The following is a 19,370-nucleotide window of genomic DNA, read 5'->3' as shown; positions in this document are numbered from 1 at the left end:
GGCGGGGCTTGTATGACGGTGGGCGGGGCTTGTATGACGGTGGGCGGGGCTTAGCGGGTACGAGGTGCCACACGGGATGAGTGAATTGATGATGGCCGGCAGATGCACCGCTTCGATGTTGGATTCACGACGCCCGGCCGCCTTTGTCTCCCAAGTGGCGATGTTCACACACCGCACCAGTTACTCGTTTGAGGCTGAGTCGATCTAGGGGAGACCCAGGAGCGGTTAAAATAATCGTCACCGGTGGTTGCCGTGAGCGGGAATCGAACTCGTGTCGTCGGGTTCGTAGCGCGGCGCGCTAACCACTACACCACAATGCGTGACGCTTCCACGCGCGCGGGTCACGTGACAGATGTGACGTCACACCTCACTTGCCGTGCAAAAAATGTCTGCATTATTGAGCTCCCCCCCCCCCCCAAAAAAAACACAAAAGTGTGTTTTTATTAGTTTTGCATGGTGTACAGTCTGGAAAGTACCCACATGGCAAATGTAAAGTTTGTTGCATGTCGGAAAGTACGCTAAACATTTTGAACAGGCACACATAATCACAACTTTGCCTTTTCTATATATGGAGATGTGGAGATAGCCCTGTGAGCCATGCGGCTCTTGACTCGGGTGCAACCGCAACAAACAATAGCACGAACAAGAAACATCTGTAAGTGACTATGCACAACATAAAAATCCTGGAAAAAACAGCAAAGTCTTCCAGAAAAAGCACCGCATTTCAACGCTGTGTGCAAAAATCCCAGTAGGATGCCCCCCCCCCTAAGTGCGTGACGTCATTTATGGACGGCCCCTTTACAGCAATTGATTCTCATGATTCGGAAGGGCAGGGGACGTGGATTAGTTCAGTGGTGGGCGTGGTCACCGCGTGTAGGCGTGGTTAGTTTGCGTACGTCATCACGTCAACCGCGCGTTAGCGAGAGTGACGTCACCCATCTAGCGAGTGACGTCATTGCGTCGATCGTGCCTGACCGGGGAGGACGTCATCCCACCGTACCTGCGTTTGCGAGAGTGACGTCATCGCGTATAGCAATGTGCGTCTTCACGCCAATCGTACGCGGGCAGGAGTGACGTCATAACGCCCATTGTGCGCGAGCCGCAGTGACGTCACTGCTGTCATTGAGAAGTCTCATTCAAACTTGTGGAAAGTGGTTTTATTTTTTGTTTATAAACTTCAACATTCCGCGTTTTTTTTGTTTATCGCGCAGATCTCTTGAGTTGTAATCACCGTCGGCAATGTTATTCTTGCTCGTTTGAAGTAGTAAACGGTCGTTATCGCCCCGACGTCTTAGTTGTGGTCCGAGATGTCGACTCGCCTCGTAGGCCGAGGCTTTTTTCGGTTTTCCTGGCGGCGCCGCGGGACCGAGGGGACGAGGCGCGGTCAGGCGATCACCGGTAGCGCGGGAGAAGTGAGACCGCGTCCCCCCCTCGCCTCCCCCTCGCCCCCCCCTCTCGCCCCCTCCCCTCTCGCCCCCCCCTCGCCCCCCCCCTCTCATGTCTCCCCCCCCCCTCGCCCCCCTCCCCTCGTCCCCCCCCCCTCGTCTCCCCTCATGTCTCCCCCCCTTATTATAAACACGCTTTAATGAAATATATATTTTATTTTGAATGATAGAATATAATATTGTCACCAGTAAGACACAAGTATACCAAGTTTGCAGTCGATACCACATTGGGAAGTGGGTTAAAATTTAGTTACAAGATTTGAGGCTACGACAACAACAGAGTGAGTTAAATGAAAGCTGCAGTAGTAACAAAGTTGTAGTTGAGAGATGAAGGAGATAACACCTGGCCACCGCTGCGTGTCTCTGTGTCTCCGTGTCTCTGTGTCTCCTCCTCCTCCTGCGCAGCGCCGCGTCATCCTGTCGGGGGTGCAGCCCAGCGGGGTGCCTCACCTGGGGAATGTGTTTGGAGCCATGGGGACCTGGAGACAGCTGATGAGACACGGGGACACACGCGGTGAGACACGCAGAGACACACGGGGTGAGACACGGGGACACACGCGGTGAGACACACGCGGTGAGACACGGGGACACACGGGGTGAGACACGGGGTGAGACACACAGGGTGAGACACGGGGACACACGGGGTGAGACACGCGGTGAGACACACGCGGTGAGACTTGGGGACACACGGGGTGAGACACAGGGACACACGGGGTGAGACACACGCGGTGAGACATGGGGACACACGGGGTGAGACACGGGGACACACGGGGTGAGACACGGGGACACACGGGGTGAGACACACAGGGTGAGACACACGGTGAGACACACGCAGTGAGACACACAGGGTGAGATACACAGGGTGAGACACACAGAGTGAGACACACAGAGTGAGACACACAGTGAGACACACAGAGTGAGACACACAGAGTGAGATGCAGGGACACACGGGGACATACAGGGTGGGACACGGGGATACACAGCATCTCTGTGTGAGTCTGCGGGTCTCTGTGTGAGGCTATGGGTCTCTGCGTGAATGTGTGGGTCTGTGTGTGAGTCTGTGGGTCTGTGTGAGTCTGTGGGTCTCTGTGTGATTCTATGGGTATGTGTGAGTCTATGGGTCTCTTTATGATGAGTCTATGGGTCTCTGCGTGAATGTGTGGGTCTCTGCGTGCGTCTGTGGGTCTCACTGAGGCAATGCCTATCACTGTCTTCCCGTGTCTCCCCGTGTGTCACCATGCCTCCCCTGTGTGTCTCTGTGTCCCCCTGTGTATCCTTCCCCGTGTCTCTCTCTCTCCATGTCTCCGTATCTCTCTCTCCCCATGTATGACCAGTGTCCCCATGTGTTTCCCTGTGTGTTCCCGTGTCTCTTTGTCTCCCCGTGTCTCCCCGTGTCTCCCCGTGTCTCCCCGTGTCTCCCCGTGTCTCTCTGTATGTCCCCGTGTCCCCGCGTCCGAGACTCACTGTCTCTGTTTTGCGTGTCTCCGTATCTCCTCGTATCTCATCATGTGTCTCCCCGTGTCCCCTGCGTGTCTGCGTGTCCCAGACTCGCTGTCGATGTTCTGTGTGGCCGACCTCCACGCGCTCACCGTGACCCCCGACCCCCGCTTGCTGCGGCGTCGCTGCCGCATCACGGCAGCCGCTCTGGTGGCCTGTGGGGTGGACCCAGCCCAGAGCGCCCTCTTCCTGCAATCGCAGGTCACCTGGTTACCCGGTTACCCAGTCACCCAGCCAGTCACCCACTGACCCAGTAACCCAGCCAGTCACTCAGTGACCCAGTCACCCAGCCAGTCACCCAGCCAGTCACCCAGTTAGTCACCCACTGACCCAGTCACCCAGCCAGTCACCCACTGACCCAGTCACCCAGCCAGTCACCCAGCCAGTCACCCAGCCAGTCACCCACTGACCCAGTTACCCAGCCAGTTACCCAGCCAGTCTCCCACTGACCCATTCACCCAGCCAGTCACCCAGTTAGTCACCCACTGACCCAGTCACCCAGCCAGTCACCCACTGACCCAGTCACCCAGCCAGTCACCCAGCCAGTCACCCACTGACCCAGTCACCCAGCCAGTTACCCAGCCAGTCACCCACTGACCCAGTCACCCAGCCAGTCACCCAGTTAGTCACCCACTGACTCAGTCACCCAGCCAGTCACCCTGTGACCCAGTCACCCAGCCAGTCACCCAGCCAGTCACCCAGCCAGTCACCCACTGACCCAGTCACCCAGCCAGTTACCCAGCCAGTCACCCATTGACCCAGTCACCCAGCCAGTCACCCAGTTAGTCACCCACTGACTCAGTCACCCAGCCAGTCACCCTGTGACCCAGTCACCCAGCCAGTTACCCAGCCAGTCACCCAGCCAGTCACCCAGTTAGTCACCCATTGACTCAGTCACCCAGCCAGTCACCCACTGACCCAGTCACCCAGCCAGTTACCCAGCCAGTCACCCACTGACCCAGTCACCCTGCCAGTCACCCAGTTAGTCACCCACTGACTCAGTCACCCAGCCAGTCACCCACTGACCCAGTCACCCAGCCAGTCACCCACTGACCCAGTCACCCAGTCAGTCACCCAGTCATTAACCCACTGACACGGCCAGTCACCCACTGACCCAGCCAGTCACCCACTGACCCAGCCAGTCACCCACTGACCCAGTCACCTAGCCAGTCACCCAGCCAGTCACCCAGTTAGTCACCCAGACACCCAGCCAGTCACCCAGCCAGTCACCCATACAGTCACCCAGCCAGTCACCTAGCCAGTCACCCAGCCAGTCACCCAGCCAGTCACCCAATTAGTCACCCAGACAGTCACCCAGTCACTCACTGACCCACTGACCCAGTGACCCAGCCAGATAACGCAACCAGGATCTGTAGTGAGACTGCAGGAGGAGGAATCCGATGAGCTGTGAAGCTCTTTGTCAAGTCTGGCCACGAGGTGATCAGGTCCGCAATGGATGGTTCTTCATAAACAGAACGATGATAATTATTCAGCTTGTTAGTGACCAATCGTGCCCAGAGATGGAGTTTTGGCTTAAAACCCTCCCCCTCTCCCTCCCCATCTCCCTCACTCCCCGTGTCTCCATGCCTCCGTGTGTCCCTCTCCATGTCCCCCGTGTCTCCGTCCCCCATGTCCCTGTGTCTCCGTGTCCCCGTGTCTCCGTGTCCCTGTGTCCCCGTGTCTCCGTGTCCCTGTGTCCCCGTGTCTCCGTGTCCCCGTGTCTCCCTGTCTCCGTGTCTCCCTGTCCCCGTGTCCCCGTGTCTCCGTGACCCCGTGTCTCCCTGTCTCCGTGTCCCCGTGTCTCCCTGGCCCCGTATCTCTGTGTCTCCCTGTCCCCGTGTCCCCCTCCCCCCATGTCTCCGTGTCTCTGTGTCTCCGTGTCCCCGTGTCTCCCTCCCCCCGTGTCCCCGTGTCCCCGTGTCTCCCTGTCCCCGTGTCTCCGTGTCCCCGCTAGGTCCCGGAGCACACGGAGTTGTCGTGGATCCTCAGCTGCCTCACAACCACAGCCAGACTCAGCCACCTGCACCAGTGGAAGGTGACGACACCGCAGGGTGACCCCTCAGTGACCCCTCAGTGACCCCTCTGACCCCTCGGGGTGACCCCTCAGGGTGACCACTCAGTGACCCCTCAGTGACCCCTCAGTGACCCCTCGGGGTGACCCCTCAGTGACCCCTCAGTGACCCCTCGGGGTGACCCCTCAGGGTGACCCCTCGGGGTGACCCCTCAGTGACCTCTCAGTGACCCCTCAGGGTGACCCCTCAGTGACCCCTCGGGGTGACTTCTCAGGGTGACTTCTCAGGGTGACCCCTCAGCGTGACCCCTCACGGTGACACGGGGGTGATGAGATGTTGACTGCCTCGCTCGGTGTACCGGAGGTCGTGGGTTTAATCCCGACCCCAATGCCTGCTGCTGCTGCAGCTGCTGTTTATTTGCAATGGATGTCAGTTCGATCCCAACACTCCTGTAGACCAGGCGAGGTTGTGAACGTCACCACCACACCGTGTGATGTTCACTACCTCGCCTGGTGTACAGGTGATGCAGTCAACGTCACCACACCGTGTGATGTAATCAACGTCACCACACCACCGTGTGATGTTCACTACCTCGCCTGGTGTACAGGTGATGTAGTTAACGTCACCACCACACCGTGTGATGTTCACTACCTCGCCTGGTGTACAGGTGATGTAGTCAACATCACCACCACACCGTGTGATGTTGACTACCTCGCCTGATGTACAGGTGATGTAGTCAACGTCACCACCACACCGTGTGATGTTGACTACCTCGCCTGGTGTACAGGTGATGTAGTCAACGTCACCACCACACCGTGTGATGTTCACTACCTCGCCTGATGTACAGGTGATGTAGTCAACATCACCACCACACCGTGTGATGTTGACTACCTCGCCTGATGTACAGGTGATGTAGTCAACGTCACCACCACACCGTGTGATGTTCACTACCTCGCCTGGTGTACAGGTGATGTAGTCAACGTCACCACCACACCGTGTGATGTTCACTACCTCGCCTGATGTACAGGTGATGTAGTTAACGTCACCACCACACCGTGTGATGTTCACTACCTCGCCTGGTGTACAGGTGATGTAGTCAACGTCACCACCACACCGTGTGATGTTCACTACCTCGCCTGGTGTACAGGTGATGTAGTCAACGTCACCACCACACCGTGTGATGTTCACTACCTCGCCTGGTGTACAGGTGATGTAGTCAACATCACCACCACACCGTGTGATGTTCACTACCTCGCCTGATGTACAGGTGATGTAGTCAACGTCACCACCACACCGTGTGATGTTCACTACCTCGCCTGGTGTACAGGTGATGTAGTCAACGTCACCACCACACCGTGTGATGTTGACTACCTCGCCTGGTGTACAGGTGATGTAGTCAACGTCACCACCACACCGTGTGATGTTCACTACCTCGCCTGGTGTACAGGTGATGTAGTCAACGTCACCACACCGTGTGATGTTGACTACCTCGTGTGATATAGTCAACGTCACCACACCATGTGACGTAGTGAACATCACCACACCGTGTGACGTAGTGAACATCACTACACCGTGTGATGTAGTGAACATCACCACACCGTGTGATGTAGTCAACATCACCACACCGTGTTACGTAGTCAACATCACCACACCGTGTGACGTAGTGAACATCACCACACCGTGTGATGTAGTGAACATCACCACACCGTGTGATGTAGTCAACATCACCACACCGTGTGACGTAGTCAACATCACTACACCGTGTGATGTAGTGAACATCACCACACCGTGTGATGTAGTGAACGTCACCACACCGTGTGACGTAGTCAACATCACCACACCGTGTGACGTAGTGAACATCACTACACCGTGTGATGTAGTGAACATCACCACACCGTGTGATGTAGTCAACATCACCACACCGTGTGATGTAGTCAACATCACCACACCGTGTGACGTAGTCAACATCACCACACCGTGTGACGTAGTGAACATCACCACACCGTGTGACGTAGTGAACATCACCACACCGTGTGACGTAGTCAACATCACCACACCGTGTGACGTAGTCAACATCACCACACCGTGTGACGTAGTCAACATCACCACACCGTGTGACATAGTCAACATCACTACACCGTGTGATGTAGTGAACATCACCACACCGTGTGACGTAGTCAACATCACTACACCGTGTGATGTAGTGAACATCACCACACCGTGTGACGTAGTCAACATCACCACACCGTGTGACGTAGTCAACATCACCACACCGTGTGACGTAGTCAACATCACTACACCGTGTGATGTAGTGAACATCACCACACCGTGTGACGTAGTCAACATCACCACACCGTGTGACGTAGTCAACATCACCACACCGTGTGACGTAGTCAACATCACCACACCGTGTGACGTAGTCAACATCACCACACCGTGTGATGTAGTCAACATCACCACACCGTGTGATGTAGTCAACATCACCACACCGTGTGACGTAGTCAACATCACCACACCGTGTGACGTAGTCAACATCACCACACCGTGTGACGTAGTGAACATCACTACACCGTGTGATGTAGTGAACATCACCACACCGTGTGACGTAGTCAACATCACCACACCGTGTGACGTAGTCAACATCACCACACCGTGTGACGTAGTCAACATCACCACACCGTGTGACGTAGTCAACATCACCACACCGTGTGATGTAGTGAACATCACTACACCGTGTGACGTAGTGAACATCACCACACCGTGTGACGTAGTCAACATCACACCGTGTGACGTAGTCAACATCACCACACCGTGTGATGTAGTCAACATCACCACACCGTGTGACGTAGTCAACATCACCACACCGTGTGACGTAGTGAACATCACCACACCGTGTGACGTAGTCAACATCACCACAGCGTGTGATGTAGTCAACATCACCACACCGTGTGACGTAGTCAACATCACCACACCGTGTGACGTAGTCAACATTACCACACCGTGTGACGTAGTCAACATCACCACACCGTGTGACGTAGTCAACATCACCACACCGTGTGACGTAGTCAACATCACCACACCGTGTGACGTAGTCAACATCACCACACCGTGTGATGTAGTGAACATCACCACACCGTGTGATGTAGTGAACGTCACCACACCGTGTGACGTAGTGAACATCACCACACCGTGTGATGTAGTCAACATCACCACACCGTGTGACGTAGTCAACATCACCACACCGTGTGACGTAGTCAACATCACCACACCGTGTGACGTAGTCAACATCACCACACCGTGTGACGTAGTCAACATCACCACACCGTGTGACGTAGTCAACATCACCACACCGTGTGACGTAGTCAACATCACCACACCGTGTGACGTAGTCAACATCACCACAGCGTGTGACGTAGTCAACATCACTACACCGCCGCGTGAGTCCACGAGCTCCGTGCGTCCGCCACGGCCACGGAGGGGCACGGCGGCTCTCGTGACGACAGTCCACCACCACCACCACCGCCCGGAGCTCCGCTGTGAATCTTTCATTGCTGTTTGGAGCCCTTCCCAGAGACAAAGCGTCCGCACTCAGCAACGTGATCATGGCGCCGTTACTGCGGATAACGTCACATGGCGTCCGCTCATTCACCGTCCATTCAATCCATTCACCGTCATCGGTTTTCGCTTTCACCGAATTCACGCACCGCAGATTTTCCCGTTGCTCCCTCTCGTCTATTTCGTTCGCCTCATCTCCACACTTACATTCATGTGTTTTCCCGTTTCGATTTAAAGCTTTCGTGACTGCATGTTCTTGGTTCTTTCGGTAAAGTCACGTAGAAGGGAAACAATAAAATAATAAAAATATAAAACAATAAAAATATAAAACAATAAAATAATAAAAATATAAAACAATAAAACAATAAAAATGTAAACCAATAAAATAATAAAAATATAAAACAATAAAATTATAAAAATATAAAACAATAAAATAATAAAAATATAAAACAATAAAATGAAAAAAATATTAAACAATAAAATAAAAAATATATAAAACAATAAAATTATAAAAATATTAAACAATAAAATAAAAAAAATATTAAACAATAAAATAATAAAAAATATAAAACAATGAAATAATAAAAATATAAAACAATAAAATTATAAAAATATAAAACAATGAAATAATAAAAATATTAAACAATAAAATAATAAAAACATAAAACAAGATTTTTTAAATTGTTTTATTGTTTCCATTCTACGTGACTTTACCGAAAAAAACAAGAATATTTTGTCCCGTTAATTCTGCGTCAAGCGCCTTAGTTATGAAGCGCCTTAGTGAAGTTATAAAGCGCTTGGTGACAGCGCTCTATACATCCCGTTAAGCTAAGATGGTTAAACACCCCCGGGGTAAGAATGCTTGCGTAGGCATTGACACGATAGTTGAGTTTTAGTTCCACGTTGTATTTGCTCTCTTGGTGCCGCCGGGTGACGCGGTTGTTGTTGTTGTTGCCGGGACTACTTTCAGGAGAAGAGTCGGGGCCGGGCGGAGCTGGGCAGCCTGGGCCTCCTCACGTACCCCGTGCTGCAGGCGGCCGACATCCTCCTCTACAGGCAAAGAGTCCCGACGGAGAAAGAGGATCGGGATCGGTGTTTCGACTGTAGGAGGAGAAGGAGAAATCCGATTAGCTGTGGAGATCTTTGCCGCAGCTGTCCAGTGAAGGGGCATGGAGTCAGCAAATAACAACACGAAAAAAAACAATAATGATAGGAGTAAAATAATAACTTTTTTTAAAACACGCTTTAATGAAATGTACCGTACTAGTAATGGCAGAACTCCACGACTCCAGGAAGTGGCCTTGAGGTTTGCCCACAGCGTAAGGGGCCGTGGTGATTTACATCCAACGTAAGTTGAGCGTGGACAATTAGACCCGTAAAAAAGATGGTTTAAATATTTTTTTTTATGATAGAATATAGTGTTGTCATCAGTTTGACATAAGTATACCAAGTTTGCAGTCGATACCACATTGGGAAGACGGTTGAAATTGAGTTACAAGATTTGAGGATAGGACAACAGACCGAGTGAGTTAAATAAAAGCGTGTAATGATAATGGGATTCACGCTTTCTGGCAACGAAACAGGAGTTGTGTTATATGTTCGAAAACACAAGATAGACGCACACATCGCAAGCCATCAAGTCTGCGTCAGCCGCACATTACTGGTGGGAAATAATGCAAACAAACGCGCTCTGATAATGTCGCTACAACAGGGATGCAAATTTGAGAAAAGGTTAGCAGGTCATTATAACTGGATATAAATGAAGTATAGAAGTACGAATTGCATCGGTAAATACATTCCTGCCGCTTAACTCATCACACAGAAACCCACAGACTTACTCAGAGACCTACAGACTCACCACACAGAGACCCACAGACTCACCACACAGAGACCCACAGACTCACCACCCAGAGACCCACAGACTCACCACACAGAGACCCACAGACTCACCACACAACGACCCACAGACTCACCACACAGTGACCCACAGACTCACCACACAGAGACCCACAGACTCACCACACAGAGACCCACAGACTCATCACACAGAGACTCACAGATTAACCACACAGAGACCCACAGACTCACCACACAGACTCACAGACTCACCACACAGACTCACAGACTCACCACACACAGACCCACAGACTCACCACACAGAGACCCACAGACTCACCACACAGAGACCCACAGACTCACCACACAGAGACTCACAGACTCACCACACAGAGACCCACAGACTCACCACACAGAGACTCACAGACTCACCACACAGAGACCCACAGACTCACCACACAGAGACCCACAGACTCACCACACAGAGACTCACAGACTCACCACACAGAGACCCACAGACTCACCACACAGAGACCCACAGACTCACCACACAGAGACCCACAGACTCACCACACAGAGACCCACAGACTCACCACACAGAGACCCACAGACTCACGACAGAGAGACCCACAGACTCACCACACAGAGACCCACAGACTCACCACACAGAGACCCACAGACTCACCACACAGAGACCCACAGACTCACCACACAGAGACCCACAGACTCACGACAGAGAGACCCACAGACTCACCACACAGAGACCCACAGACTCATCACACAGAGACCCACAAACTCACCACACAGAGACCCACAGACTCACCACACAGAGACCCATAGACTCACGACAGAGAGCCGCGTAGAGGCTGTGTCACCGCTGTTCTCCCCGCGTCTCCCCCACAGGGCCACACACGTCCCTGTGGGTGAGGACCAAGCCCAGCACCTTGAGTTGACGCTCGACCTGGCCCGGGCGTTCAACCACCGCTACGGAAACTACTTCCCTCTGCCCCAAGCAGTGCTCAGTGAGAGATGCTGGGACACGGAGACACGGGGACACGGGGACACGGGGACACAGGGACACGGAGTCACACGGACACGGAGACACGGGGACACGGAGACACGGAGACACGGAGGCACACGGACACGGAGACACGGGGACACGGAGACACACGGACACGGAGACACGGAGACACACGGACACGGAGACACGGGGACACGGGGACACGGAGACACACGGACACGGAGACACGGAGACACACGGACACGGAGACACGGAGACACGGGGACGCGGAGACACACGGACACGGGGACACGGAGACACGGGACATGGGGACACGGAGACACGGAGACACGGGGACACGGAGACACGGAGACACGGAAACACGGGGACACGGAGACACGGGGACACGGGGACACGGAGACACGGGGACACGGGGATCTGGGGGCACGGGGATATGGAGAAACAGGGGCACAGACACACGGGAACACAGAGACACGGGGATAAAGATATGGCTACACGGCGATACGGAGATACAGGGATAGGGAGACGTGGGGACTTGGAGACATGAGAGAGACATGGGGACATGGGCTAGCCTCCCATTGTGTCTACCAGATGGATATGCCTCTGGTAGAGCCATGGGTAGTTTGTTCAACTAAGGGGTCACAATGTCTGTTTCATGGTGTAGCGGGCAGAGACATCCCTGGGGTACCTCGAGGTACGCGGGAAATAGCTCCTGGCCATCATGAAGGTTCTCAATGATCGTGAGCAGAGGGTCAGGGACCCTGAAAGCACCAAGAACAACCCAGAGCCCAGGCCTACTGATGGTATCATAGGCCTTGACCAGGTCAACAAAGCAGAGACGTAGGGCCTGTGGAAATTCCCTACAGCTCTGCTGTAGCAGACGGACAGAGGATATGGCGTCTGTGTAGGACCAACATTGCATCCCTCCACTGATGTTCATCTTAAACAGCCACCAGCACCACTCCTCCCCTCCTGTTGAAGGGGAGGCGAGCCCACAGCAGCCTGAGACTCACAGCTTCCCACACCTCACCGCCACGCTCCCACGCCCCCTTCATTATTTTGTTCAGAAGCAGACCCCCACTCCCAGTTGTTTGGCAGTTTTCTACCCCAAGTAGCGGACTGTCTACCCCTCATGAAGCCAGGACCAGTCCACCGGATCTCTTGAATACCACAGATCCTCCGTCCAGCTGCACGACAGAGGAGTGGCAGCCTCTCCCCCGAAGTAGCGTTCCAGAATTCCACGTGGCCCATCGCAGTGCCTTGTGGACGTTTCTGGAGGAACCCCAAGAGCACACGGGTTCAATCTCCTGGCTCCGCCAAATGAGGTTTGGACAGGGGATGTCATGGACGCCTGTACCCCCGTGGTCTCCAGCACGAGCTTAGTTAGATACTAACGTGGTTTTGTGGTCAATTAATTGAAAGTGGAGGGACCACCAGCCCCTCGCACTCTCCCAGGGGCCCCACGCCAGCTGCCCTGAGGCGAAGGCCTTCCTCAAAAGGCCTTGCTCACAGTCACCACAGCGTTACCAACAGGCAACCACCATCACCACCACCAACACAGTCACCAGCACAACCATCACCACCATCACCACCACTACCATCACCATCACCACCACCATCATCACCACCACCATCACCACCATCACCACCACCACCATCACCACCACCATCACCACCATCACCACCACCACCATCACCACCACCACCATCACCACCACCACCATCACCACCACCATCATCATCATCACCACCATCACCACCACCACCACCATCACCACCACCACCACCATCACCACCACCACCATCACCACCACCATCACCACCACCATCACCACCATCACCACCATCACCACCATCACCACCACCATCATCATCACCACCACCACCATCACCACCATCACCATCATTACCACCACCACCATCACCACCACCATCACCACCATCACCACCACTACCATCACTATCACCACCACCATCATCACCACCATCACCACCACCATCATCACCATCACCACCACCATCACCACCACCACCACCACCATCACCACCACCACCATCACCACCACCACCACCATCACCACCACCACCACCACCACAGTCACCACAGCGTTACCGACAGGCACCATCGAGGAGGTGGGGGTTGTTTTTTCCAGACGACTACCACAGACACATACCGTGTACATTCACACACACACGTGTACATATACATTCACACACACATCTACAGAGATCCCCAATGTAGCCTTAACAAAGGGAGTGTTGTTCGTGACTACCTATGATGGCCGGCATGGCACACGAGGGGTTGGGTGGCCAGCACCACGCCCGACCGCCTTTGTCTCCCCAGCGGCGATGTTTACACAATGCACCAGGTACTCATTTGAGGCCGAGTCGACCTAGGGAAGGCCCAGGACCGGTTCAAATAATTGTCACCGGTGTTGGTGGCCGTGAGCGGGAATCGAACTCGGATAGCCGGGGTCGTAGCGCAGCGCTAACTGCTGTGCCACCACTCCCTCCCTCTCCCCCATCCACCCCACCCCTCCCCCCTCTCCCATCCACCCCCACCCCTCCCCCCTCTCCCCCCTCCCCCATCTACCCCTCCCCCCTCTCCCATCTACCCCTCCCCCCTCTCCCCCCTCCCCCATCTACCCCTCCCCTCCCTCCGTCTTCTCTTCAGGCGACTTCCCTCGAATCCGTTCCCTGCAGGACCCCTCGTCCAAAATGAGCAAATCGCAGCTTCCAACCTCCACCACCTCCTCCACCTCCACCACCTCCTCCACCACCACCACCTCGTCGCCGTCCCCAGCGGGGCGTCCTGGCCGCCGCGTCTCCCTGGGCTCCGTGCTGCTGTGCGACTCGGACGCGGCCGTGCGCCTCAAGCTGCGTCGCGCCGTCACCGACTCGCTGCCGGGCGTCTCCTACGAGCCGGCGCGGCGCCCCGGCGTCTCCAACCTGCTGGCGCTGCACGCCGCCGCCCTGGGCCTGCGCCACCCCGGGCTGGTGCCGGGGGGGGGCGGCGGCGCCACCGCCACGCCGCGGGGGTACAAGGAGGAGCTCGCCGAGGACCTCCTCCGCCTCGTGGTGAGGCCGCTCCGCTCGCGATTCCTCCGCCTCATGGCCGGGGAGAGCGTGCCCCCGCTGGACGGAGGTGAGCGGGTGGGTGGGCGGTGGGTAAGGGGGTGGGTGGGTGAATGAGTGGGTGAGTGAGTGGGTGAGTGAGTGAGTGAGTGGGTGAGTGAGTGGGTGGGTGAGTGAGTGAGTGGGTGGGTGGGTAAGGGAATGGGTGGGTGAATGAGTGGGTGAGTAAGTGAGCGAGTGGATTTGCTGGTGGGCACATGGGTGAGTGAGTGGTTGAATGAGTGGGTGAGTGGGTGGGTGAGTGGGTGGGTGAGTGGGTGGGTGAGCGGGTGGGTGGACAGGAGGGTGAGTCATCGGGCGTGTCACGCAGTGACAGGCACTGCATTATGAACCCGGCAAGCTGAGTTTGTTTTTTTTCCCCGGCGACGGCAAACGTCCATGGAGCATTACCCGCATTGAGCTGCCGCGTGGCGAAGTATGATCAGTCAGAGGTGGGCAGGGGGAAGACTTTAAGAACTCGCACCTTTCATCTGCCGTGGCCACAGATCTTGTACTTCACCTCGGCAGTTCAACGTGCCTGCGTGTCGCTCCGCAATCGCGGCGGCCAGGAGATGTTATCTCCCTCGCCTCGTGCACAGGAGGTCCTGGGTTTGATCCCGACCCTGACGATGAATGGTCGCGCCGATTCTTCTCCGGGTCCTCCGGTTTTTCCCTCCACATTTAGACTCGACGTGACGCGTCTTGGGTATATTTTTGCTGCTGCTGCTGCTCGAATGTTGCGTGCGACAAGCCGCTTCGTAGAGCTACACAGCTCAGTGAAGCCTTCACCTGGTCAGTTTAGGCCACACACACACAGATGAATAACCCTCGTTCCACTTTGGACGTTCGGTGGTGGGACGTTCCTCAAGGCGGAGGCAGCGGTGGCAGTGGCTTGACCTGGACGGGCAGCGACGGCGCCAGCGACGGCGGCAAGGAGTTTGGGTCGTGTGAGGAGGAGGAGGGGGAGGAGGAGGGGGAGATGGGTGAGGAGGAGGAGGAGGAGCGTGGAGACGTGGGAGGGGACCTCTCCCAGTGGGGGTTTCTGGGACGTGTCCTGGAGGAGGGTCGGGAGCGAGCGTCCCGCGTGGCCGTCCACAACCTCCGGGAGGTGAAGCGGCTCGTGGGGCTGCCACCGTGACGGAGCCCACCAGCGACTCCCCCCCCCCCCCCACCGGCACTTTGTGTCGATCCTTCATTAGGCAGGGACGGGATCTGAATATCGCTGGGGTCCCACTCATGCACTGACCCCACCCACTCAAACACCCAATCACCCAGTCACACACCCAATCACCCAGTCACCCAGTCACACACCCAATCACCCAGTCCCACTCATCCACCCACTCATCCACCCACCCATTCACCCACCCATTCACCCACCCACTCACCCACTTACCCACCCACTCACCAACCTACCCATCCACCCAACCAATCCACTCACCCACCCACCCATCCACTCACCCACCCACCCATCCACTCACCCACCCACCCACTGACTCACCCACCGACTCACCCACTCACCCACCCACTCACCAACCCACCCATCCACCCAACCAATCCACTCACCCAACCACCGACTCACCCACCGACTCATCCACTCACCCACTCATCCATTCACTCATCCACTCACCCACCCACTCGCCCACCCACTCACCCACACAAAGATCCCCCATGTCGCCATAACAGACTGTTGGGGCAAGTGCTGTTAGCGGCCATATCCACGGTGGTCATCGCGTCTTTACGTGACATCGTCTATCACTGCTGCCCAGGGCCGGGTCTTGACATTGCTGGGGCCCCAAGCCGCGTCAGACCCAAGAGGCCCCCATCGAGGAGGCGGTGGTCTCGAGTTGACGACGACGGACGCTCCACATTGACGATGGTCAAACGCCGCGTGCCTCCAAACACATGAGCGGAGATCGTCTGGTTTCCAACGCGGCTTGGGAGCTTTTGAGTGTTTTTGTGGATGATGTTTACCCATTAAAACCCTCGTGAAAGGAAAATAACATTTTGCAAGTGACGTATCTGTTTTTACGCTCTATGGCAACCGTGGGGTGCGATTTACGACGGTCCGATCTACGACCACGGGGTGGGTTTCCAGACACGTGTTGTAACGTCGTGATAACCGGGCAATGCCTGCATATTGTTGCCATAGCGGAATTAAAATAACCGTTCTATGGAGTCTCTTTTGCTATCCCAATCACCGATTGTGATGGTGTCTTGGGCTGAGAGAATCCCCCCCCCCCAAACCTGCAGGCCCAGTTCCTGGAAGTCGGAGATCGGATCGCCGTTCTGTCCCTTAATGATGGTGATCGGCGTGGTGGTGCAAGTAACTTTATTTTGATTGAATTAAAGAGTGATTTGCGTTATCGCAGGCTACTGAAGCAGAGTCCATCTCTCCTCAGCAACCCGCACTCACCACTCACCCTTGCAGCGCCACATGGCTCTGAAAGCCTCCGAGCGAAGGATGTTTCAAGCCTCCTCATTCTGCTATGTTATATGGGAGTGGGCCTGTCGTTTTCTGTCAACCAGCCAGAACACCACCTCCTTCAGCCAGGGCCTCCGAGGTCTGGGACCCAATGCTGCCATTGCAGCTGCATGAGCCACAGTCCTGAACCTCATCCATTACACCATCATTACCACGGGTCTCATCACAACCCATCTGCTGCATGAGCCACAGTCCTGAGCCTCATCCATTACACCATCATTACCACGGGTATCACAGACATCTGCTGCATGAGCTTGCAGTGTTGAACCTCACTCATTTCCCATCGGCATCAGGAGGGGGAGACGATGCCAACCCCAGCTGCAAGCGATGATGACATTCCTGCTTGCAGCTTTCATCATCCAGCTGAGGCCAGGCTACTGAGTTTGAATGGGGTTCTAAATGGACACCCACTACCGGAGTGGAAGAATGGCAGGCGCATCTTACAAATGACCAGACGATGGTCAGTGGGCAGATCAGCTCCACAGTAGATTCTGGTGCTGAGGACATGGGCCCGTATTCACTGTTGCGTCACTATATAGTCCAGCAGATGTTCTTGGTTGGACCCGGCATGCACCCATGTGTGGATGCGCTGAAGCTGGAAAAGCGTGTTGGTAGTTACAAGCCCACGGTTTGCACAGAAGTCGAACGGCCTCCTACCGTTATTACCGAACTGATATGGCCCATGCTCTCCAATCACTGACCCAGGTGTCTGCATTATGACCCACTCGGGCATTAAAGTCACCCAACAAGATGACTCCATCCCAATGGGCCACTTTATTGAGCACCTGGGACAGGTCATCGAAGGCATCAGACTCATCTGCACCGATGTTCATCTTCGGTGGGGGCATAAACGATCACCACAATTCCTCGTCTCTTGTTGATCGGGAATCTCCCCCACAGGAGCCTGGGACTCGGTTTCCCACACCTCACCGCCACGCTCCCACACCCCTATATACACACAAAACGTATGCACACAATTCACCATGTTTTCCCCCCATTCCACTCGCATTGTCTCTTACTCATTCACCCCCAGCGTTACTGACCGATCATACACTCACCCACCAACCCAGTAACCCACCCACCCACCCACGCACGCACTCACCAACTCACCCACCCACCCACCAACTCACCCACCCACCCACTCACCCACCCACCCACTCACTCACCCACCCACCCACTCACTCACCCACCCACCCACTCACTCACCCACCCACCCACTCACTCACCCACCCACCCACTCACTCACCCACCCACCCACTCACCCACCCACTCACCCACCCACTCACTCACCCACCCACCCACCCACTCACCCACCCACTCACCCACCCACTCACCCACCCACCCACTCACCCACCCACTCACCCACCCATCCACCCATCCACCCACCCACTCAACACTGGCATGCTCTACTGAGTATTTTTATTGGCTATTACAAAAACCGGGCTGACACACTACAAACAGCACTGCACTAGCACAGGCCCACAAGGGGTGAAGAAGGGGACTTGGGGCTGCGTTCCCACCACCTCTGCTTGGCCTGCCCAGGGCTGGGTTCCACTTTGAGGGGGGCCCTGGGCGAGACAGCTGTGGGGGGAGGGGGGGGGCGATGTGAATGCAGTTCCTCCCCAATACCCCCCAAAGCCCCATTCCAATGACTGCACATCCATCACAAACCAGATTTGGTTCCCCACTTGGGCGAAATTCCACTTCTTAAAATTATTTTATCGGTTCGATTTGTCACACGGCAAACATCGCTCATTAAAAACCCAACTATCATTTCACCAGGTCAGCCTCACCGAGCGGTGCAGCAAGCAGGCGATCACGAATGATATCTCGATGAAGCAGCTTGTCACGTGAACATTGGTAGCAAAAAAAAACCCCTAAACGCCCGTTTAGTCTAAATCTGGAGGGTATTTGACCGCAATGCATTTCCACAAGCCACTTGGAGTCCAGCTATCATTCGAGGCCGGATTGCTTCTCAGAGCTGCATGGCTCAGTGGGCCTGGTTCTAGATTTGAAGCCTGGTCAAATAGAAAGATGGAATCAAGCGGGCGACCTCCGAACTTTGGATCCCACGTGGGCCCGTTTCGTCTCGGTTAAAAACGACGAGTTCGTGTCGATCGGAAACCCTCTCCCGTAGCGTTTGGTTTTTTTGTCCTACCCCCCCCCTCTCCATCCCCCACGCAGTTACGTTACCAATTAATTTCTTCAGAACCGCCGATTGTTGTGTTTAGTTTGGTCTCCTTCCCTGGCAACTCCGATGAGCAGGGTTGGCTACGACCGGTGGTACGAAAGGAGTCCAATATACGCATACACTTGAGGATGTGAAGCTTTCGTGACTGCCGGAATCCATCGTCTTTGGTTCTTTCAGTAAAGTCACGTGGGTGGAAATAAAATAAATCGCGACGTTT

General features: G+C 55.0%; 2 protein-coding genes across 2 annotated transcripts in view; one reads left to right on the top strand and one right to left on the bottom strand.

Annotated features, from left to right (window-relative positions):
- The window catches only part of MRPL19 (mitochondrial ribosomal protein L19), a 200,443-nt gene that overhangs the window by 9,065 nt on the left and 172,008 nt on the right, over window positions 1–19,370 (bottom strand). The window lies entirely within an intron of this gene.
- WARS2 (tryptophanyl tRNA synthetase 2, mitochondrial) lies at window positions 1,137–15,618 on the top strand. Its single transcript, XM_078879922.1, has 8 exons — window positions 1,137–1,412; window positions 1,851–1,959; window positions 2,992–3,143; window positions 4,897–4,977; window positions 9,480–9,565; window positions 11,249–11,367; window positions 14,041–14,511; window positions 15,350–15,618. Exons 1-8 carry the CDS (start codon window positions 1,308–1,310, stop codon window positions 15,616–15,618), a joined length of 1,392 nt encoding a protein of 463 aa, XP_078736048.1. The 5' UTR covers window positions 1,137–1,307.

This window comes from Lampetra fluviatilis, chromosome 55, assembly GCF_964198595.1.
Source record: "Lampetra fluviatilis chromosome 55, kcLamFluv1.1, whole genome shotgun sequence".
In the NCBI taxonomy this organism is placed as follows: domain Eukaryota; kingdom Metazoa; phylum Chordata; class Hyperoartia; order Petromyzontiformes; family Petromyzontidae; genus Lampetra; species Lampetra fluviatilis.
This window is presented reverse-complemented; position numbering and strand designations above follow the sequence as displayed.

Excerpts from the sequence above, each read along its gene's own strand:
- WARS2 (XM_078879922.1), top strand. The coding sequence starts at position 1,308 with ATGTCGACTCGCCTCGTAGGCCGAGGCTTTTTTCGGTTTTCCTGGCGG. Across the intron at positions 4,978-9,479 it reads GCCACCTGCACCAGTGGAAG|GAGAAGAGTCGGGGCCGGGC; the intron begins GTGACGACACCG and ends GACTACTTTCAG. Across the intron at positions 9,566-11,248 it reads GCCGACATCCTCCTCTACAG|GGCCACACACGTCCCTGTGG; the intron begins GCAAAGAGTCCC and ends TCTCCCCCACAG.